General features: G+C 27.9%; 1 protein-coding gene across 3 annotated transcripts in view; it reads left to right on the plus strand.

Annotated features, from left to right (window-relative positions):
- The first annotated feature begins 258 nt into the window (after nucleotides 1-258).
- Nucleotides 259-7,552, plus strand: part of LOC100162537 (Fanconi anemia group J protein homolog) — a 54,750-nt gene continuing 47,456 nt past the window's right edge. For 2 of the 3 annotated variants that reach the window (XM_008186189.3, XM_003245384.4), the window contains exons 1-2: nucleotides 298-691; nucleotides 748-859. In XM_008186189.3, the coding sequence (XP_008184411.1) occupies nucleotides 581-691; nucleotides 748-859 (223 nt within the window). In that variant the 5' untranslated portion in view covers nucleotides 298-580. Of the gene's footprint in view, nucleotides 692-747; nucleotides 860-7,552 lie in introns of all 3 variants that reach the window. The other variant, XM_001943056.5, reaches the window with a different exon arrangement.

Genomic DNA, 7,552 nt, shown 5'->3' on the forward strand with positions numbered 1-7,552 from the left:
TAACACACTAGTTACTATAAATATTTAAATACTTAAATACTTAATACTTGAAAATCCAAGGAACAATTTTGAAGCATATTCGTTATCTCATCTAACTTTGACACGTGTCGTGGTCGTTGCCCGTTGGTTAAATGGTAAAAAAAAATATTCAATTAAATTCCATTAATTCTGAAAAGGGATATGCAACGCCATCTGTGTTAGACAGTGACAAACTATTTCCCGCTTAAATTCGTCTTATCGGTTGATAACGATAACGTCAGAATGGATAATATAATGTGACCATTCCTATTGTTATTCGTTTTATTCCAAATTTCAAAGCTTAATAACTTATTAACTATTATGGATTACTAAGTACGTAACATTGAATTTGGACTTGAGACATCGACATTAACGTTCATTTTTTTAATCTGACATAACTCTCGTTTTCCGGTGTTTTTTATGCCGTATAAATCGTGTTCGTACAATTTTTGACCAATACATAATATTATTTGTATCGTAATTCAAACTACATTTCGTTTCAACATAATTGAAATCAACTTTTACTATCTTGGTGTATAGTTGAACACTATTGTCTATAACGATGTCGAACGCTAAGCCCGATGATCGACCGTTGTTCACGTACACAATTGGTGGGGTCAAAATTGAAATGCCCGTCAGACCATATCCTTCTCAGGTTTCCATGATGGATAAGGTAAACATTTTGATTATATTCAAGCCATGTCTTCTATCTATTAAATTTCTTTTTAGGTTATTCGTGGCTGTCAAAGACAGCAAAATTGTCTATTGGAAAGTCCTACAGGGTCTGGAAAAACATTGGCTTTATTGTGTTCGGCGTTAGCATGGCAGAAAGCAGAAAAAGGTTTGTGGCTTGGTTCTGGAGACTCGAATATTCATAAATCATAATTTTATCACAAACACGAGTGCCTTATAATTTGCATATGTCAACACTGTGTTGCATAGTCATAACTCATAACTTAAGTATGTGCAGACATTATCGACAGGTTATTCATAGATAATTGAAATACTAGATATTTACGTTTACACTTATACATTTGATTCAACAAATATTCAGGAAAAGCCAAGGGGGTACCATTTTTTAACCAATACCACTCTTACCATCATATACGTGTATCATTTATCACATAATCAAACCAATATATCACTTGAGAAAAAAATCATTAATATTGTTTATACAGATTTACAATTATGAATTATGGAACTACGGGTGACTATAATGGTTATTATTATCACAAAATATGTATAAAATTAATGATATATTTTTACAAAATCAAATGTTCACGATTACCTTAGTACCTATTATATCTATACGCATTGTTTCTTAATGTGCAACATAAATATAAAACTTTTCTTATATACTTTTTAACACCTTATAATATATTACTTTATTTGTTTACAGAGTAGTTAACATACCCTGACTACCCCGTTCACACGCTTGTGGGATTTAGTACCAAGATTCTTGAATAAAATGATACTATTCTATATTCTATATTCTTAAATTTCTTCAGTGCCTGATACTCACTGTTGATATTTAAATAGAATTTTGTTTGTTTAATTTTAATAATAAGTACATTTTTCTCTTTCTGATTTAAGTTTTATAATAATTGTTGAATATAGTCTTAGATGATGGCATCATTTTATAAATTAGGTGCCTATTTTGTATCTTGCCTCTATAGCTTCGTCTTGTAGTATCATAATATAAGGTCAAAAAATAAATAGAAATAAAAAGAAAGACTAAAAATAATGAGTAGGTACTTAATGATTTGATGTGATATTACAACCAATATGTAGGGTATGAATAATTAGTGATTAAAATCACTCCAAAAAGCCTCTACCTAATACTTGAAACAGAATTTTAGTAATACTTATAGAAATAGTATTTATGACTACAATGCTGATAATGTCTGCATACACTTATGAGTTATAAGTTATAACTAATAGCTTAGTTTAGTGTATGGTAATAAGTTTCTATTTACTGGAGTTTACACTGATTTAGATTTCTGTTTTTAATATTTTGTAGAGTATTTGAAGTATTTAAATGGCTTTTTTGTATGTTTTTATAATACATGAAGAAAGTTCACAATGCAACTATTGGCTATTACATATAAAAATTCAGAGTATTTATACTTTAGATTATACAGTTAGGTTAGGTACAACTACTGTACTAGATATTTTTTTATTTTAAACTGCTACCTACTTTTTCTAAAACATTTTGATCATATATTATTACTTTATTTGATATTATATCCCATCAATAGGGACTGATTCTATAATTTATGACCCAATGGCCACTATCAATTAAAAGTTTTTTGTTGTTTATCAATAAATTATCATATTTAGATGTTGGTAATATAATATATATATCGTAATATTATGGTGGTTTTATGGCTTTTGGTTGACTCCCCTCCCCAGGATCTGTATACATGTGTTAATATTTAGTAACAGTTATAGTAATTATTATCATACAAATATCAAACATTTATTATAAATAATATTCCATATATGTATAGGTATAAAGTGTATATCATAACAAATAACTTTTCATGTACCTACCTATTAACGGATAAAAGGTGAGTTGTATTATGAAAAATATCCCTTCCCCCTTGGTTATGTTTCTATTAAAGAATATAAATACTAATAAAGTAGATTTTGACACATGATAATTCAAATTTCAACAATTATTTGATCAATCAAAGAGTTACAAGACAATGTTTTTCACTGAATCATTAGATATAATCATTTTACATAATTGATTCTAAAGTTAAGTATAATCTATATCTACAATCTACCTCATTTTTTGGTCTGTTGATTGGAGTATTTCAGTTATTCCACCTGAAATACCATTTATAAAGTTATCTATTTTTAAACAAGAATTACTAGTATCCATTCATCATTCTTTTGTATCAACTTCAGTTAAACATTGTTAGTTCCATTATAGGCACACATCACAGAGAGGTTATCCTATTACCCCCTCCAAAAAATATAAATTTTTTTAGTTGTGTTGTATCGAAGCTCCCCCCCACTCACATTGGTGTTAAAAATGTTAGCCTCCAACAGAAATTTTAACGAATTTGCGCCTATGGTTGCCATATAAGTTTTAATGGTTTACCACAACTGGACATTTTCACTGTTACAAAAATCTTAAAAAAGAATATATATATATATATGTGTGTGTGTGTTTATAAATATGTTTTAAGCTTAAATGTGTGTTGTAAGGTGGTATAAATCTTTAATGTAATCTTTATTTTATTATTTTATACATAGTAATTAATTTAATAATAAAAAAATAAAAGTAAGGTAATGTGATAAAAGAACTCATCGATAAACAATAACAAAATATTGTTTTGATTTAATATAATCATTTTTGGATCTTACTAGAGGAAATTTTTAGGAATATAAATCTATTGTCTTTTGATTTAAATTATGAAAAAATTAAAAACATGGGTTTTATTTTAAGAATTTTATTTTTTCAACTGGAACACTTGTTAAAAAAAATAGCTATAGTTGCACTCCCTTTATTAAAATAAACAAACTTTCCTTCTTCAAGTTAAATTTATCACAGATATATCTTATTGTTATGATGTTAAAAAAAATAATATTATATAAATATGAAATGTAACACTTTGAGTTGAATCTGAATGTTTTATTTGCTTATTTTATAACCTATACTAGTCACCTGGTCTCTTAAAACAATATTTAAAATAAATAACATCTTACTTATAATAACTGATGTATCCCAACAGTTTGAGTTGATGTTCTAGTTTTGTGTAAGCTATAAGGTATACAAAGGGAATCGGTGGCGGACAGTTTTTAAGGAGTTCCAAATAGGCAATTTTTAAATTGCTTGCTTGTAGGTCTTGTAAATGTATGCGTATCAAGACGTGATCATTAATGTGTCTGTGTGTGTGTGACTGTGTTTAAAAGAAATAGCGGGGCGTTCACGCATGCGCATTTACAAGTCACCGTCGCGACGTTGCGCGCGTGAACAGTAAACAATTTATTTGTATGTTCCTACTAATTTGTACCTATATAGGTACTCATTTGTATGTATTTAGTTCCATCCTACATTCCTATCGATCGACTTAATAATGCGATATTTTTTCAGAAAACTGATATGAATACGTTATAATGTCTACTCGAGATTGGCCAGTCCATATTTTAAGATTTATGATTTAAATTTCGAATAATTAACGTTTGAGAATTCGAACTAATTAACGTTTTAAAATTTTAAAATGTTCAAACTAAATTTATAGTTGTTGGGGAGGTGAAAGTGGACTGATCGATCTCAAGTAGACATAACAATGAATTCAAATAAGTTTTAAAAAGTATTATCGCATTACTAGGTCTTCATTATCATACTGCATCAGTATGATGGATTAAAATTGGTATGTTTTGGTTAAAATAACAGTCCGCCACCGATCCCCGGTGACATGAGAATGTCAGCATAATATTTGTTTTCTCAAAGCTAACTGCTCATAGATAAAACGCATTTATGTACAATCGTTTTTTTTTATGATTTTTGAATAGTCTTAGTTTAGAAAAAATCGGGGCTTGAAACCGCTTCCGAGGAAATGGGTTACCGGTTTTCGGTGTATTTAGAATTGGTGGTAATTGATTAACGGTTACCAAAATGATCTCTAAAAATGCGGTTATCGGTTTGGAAGAGGTTTTAATTCTTCAAGATTACCGGTAACCCACTCTGAAACCGGTTTTTCTTTTTTTTTTAAGTAGGAACTAGCTAAGAGCCACGATCTAAACAAGATTAAAATCTATTTTATCATAGATTGTGTGGTGTACCTCCACAATTGTGACAATTTTGTTATTAAAATTACTATTATCAGTATTATCAGATATTACTTATTACATAATATTTAGTATGGAATAGTTGACGGGCGAATAAGCACAGTAATAGGATATTAGTAATTTACCCAGCCAGTTTAGTGCGTTATTATTACGAAGTATGAATAAATATCATAACAGTCGATGTTAATAACTTACAAGTTATAACATACATATATAGCTGGTTGTATATCGTAAATAAGTTATATAATTTATAAATGTATAATATTACATATATGTATCAGCCTGCATTCGATAATGATTCTACTAGCGGTATCAGTCAAGAACAATGTGTATACTGAGAATCTACTCGCATTGTTTGTGCGCCAATACTATTCTTCGTTCGAACACGCAATGGTTATTTTTAATAATTATTTTATAATAATTTGGTGTTTTTACATTTTTTATATTTACTTCATGATCATAATTTAAAAAAAAATTAAAATCATTTTAACGTTAATTGATTTTGAGATTTACGGTTTTGATTAATTAACCGGTTCTATTGTTCTAAAAATAAATGGTTACCGTTATAGATTTCCCTCTTTATCGAATTACGTGATTACCGGTAATTGATAAGCACTTCTCAAAATTGAAACACCAGTCCAAAAAGTAGTCATGGTAACCGGTTACCGGGAAAAATCGGTTACCGGTTTCAAGCCCTGGAAAAAATACTCTTATTACAACAATTATAGAGGATTATATTTCATTAATCATTATTATTTAACTTGATAAAAAAAATTATTTTGCGTGATTGCATTTTGTCTATATTTTGCATGGTTCAGATAGAGGAAACAAACGTGCGCTTACATCCTCTTAAATACCTACTATTTTCTATCAATATAATATACAGCAACATTTTAATTTAACATTTTTATTATAAACTAATATAATAAAATATATTATATACAATTGTATTATAATTTGTGTTTTTGATAGGCAACTCAATGTACATGTTTGGTTTCAAATAGGCAAGTATATTTATTAGGAGTAAAGTTAATATGACTTCTACTTTAAAGTAGAGTTATGTTATAACATATAAAGTTATAAGTAGGGAATGGATTAGAATGAAAATTGAATTTTTTTCTGAACATCCGAAAACATTGCTTTCCAAAAACAAAGTTAATTTCATACATCAAGGAATTAAAAAAAGTAACTTTTATTTTGCATTTTTTTTGCATTTTTGTTCTTTTTAGTGCATTTTTATGTTTTTGAGTCATTTTTATATAGGAATGTATAAAATTCGATTAAAATGTAGTTAACATTCATTAATAAAAAAAAAAAAAAAATATTATGTTTTTATCGATCAGATAAACCATGACTAAAGACGAAATTATTGTTGACACGTGTAGACACTAAGGTATAGGTACATACTTACAAGTTACAGCATATTACATGCAATCAGTTAAAGATAAGATAACCTATTTCTCTAAACCCTAATTTTGTATTGCACTGTTGATTTTTGTAGATTTTTGTAGATTTATTTAGTTTTGTTTGTTCCACTAATTTTTGTTTATGCCTAAGGCCAAAACTTCAGATGTTTGTCATTTGCGATCGTAACGTTAAAAAAAATGGGGAATCAATTTTTTTTACCAATGGAAGCGCACTATTTTGTAAGGTTTGTGCGGTCAGAGTGGTAGCCGACAAAACATTTACTGTGATTAATATGTGGGTAGGGTCGTAGAGAAAAACATTTACGTGCACTAGAAATTAAAAAAAATAGAAAAAGTAAGTTGTTCAGACATTATTTAATACCAAAAAGTAATGCATATTTTACTATACATATATTTTTTATAATAATGGGTTTTTTTTATAAGTTTCAAGTTCAAAGTTGTGTTTTCATTGAATTCAAAAATATTTTTAAAGTTTTTTGGGCATTTTTATAGTGCATTTTTTGATATTAAAGCATTTTTTAAGGCATTAAGTCGTATTTTTTTAAGAAATTTTTCTTATTTTTAATGGCATTAAAGACCGTTCCCTAGTTATAACCATTATTTTAGATTCTGAGTGGAACGATGAATGTATTGATTTTACAATGATGTGTGTTTTTTTATTTTTATTTTTTTATTTTTGTGTCTGTCATCACCTTTTAGGACAGTAAAAACGATTGGATTTTCTTCAACAGTACCTTTTCTGATAGGAAAGTGAATCTAGTTGGTACTTTGGGGGGTCAAAAGTAACATTTTTCCAATAGTTTTCAAAAGCGCCGTGAAAAACAAAAGAAAAATTAAGGAAAAACGGGAATTTTTACGCAAAAGTGGTTTTCGATAAAATCGATTTTGGTTTTTGGTGTAACTTTAAAACAAATAACCGTAGATACATGCAATTTCAACTGGTTGTTTATATTTCCATTTTCTATACATGATAAAATTTTCAAAATATTTTGATTTGTTTTGAGCTATTTACGGACAATTCCAGTTTCCAATTTAATTAGTTTTTTTCCTATGAATGTCAATAAACACTATTATTTGTTGAGTAAAAATACTTAAAAATTTAATACAAGGCTCCTACTATATTGTTACAATGACATTTGAAAAATATTAAAAACCCTTAGTCACAGTTTTTTTTTATTAGCATTTAAAGTTCAAAAATTGACAAAATATGGAAAAATCACGAAAATTACCTAATTATGTTGAGTTTATAATTCGTAAAAATTTTTCTTTTTAGAACTAAGATTTTAAAATGTAATACAAGATTC

Source organism: Acyrthosiphon pisum, chromosome A1 (assembly GCF_005508785.2).
Source record: "Acyrthosiphon pisum isolate AL4f chromosome A1, pea_aphid_22Mar2018_4r6ur, whole genome shotgun sequence".
Classification (NCBI taxonomy): Eukaryota; Metazoa; Arthropoda; class Insecta; order Hemiptera; family Aphididae; genus Acyrthosiphon; species Acyrthosiphon pisum.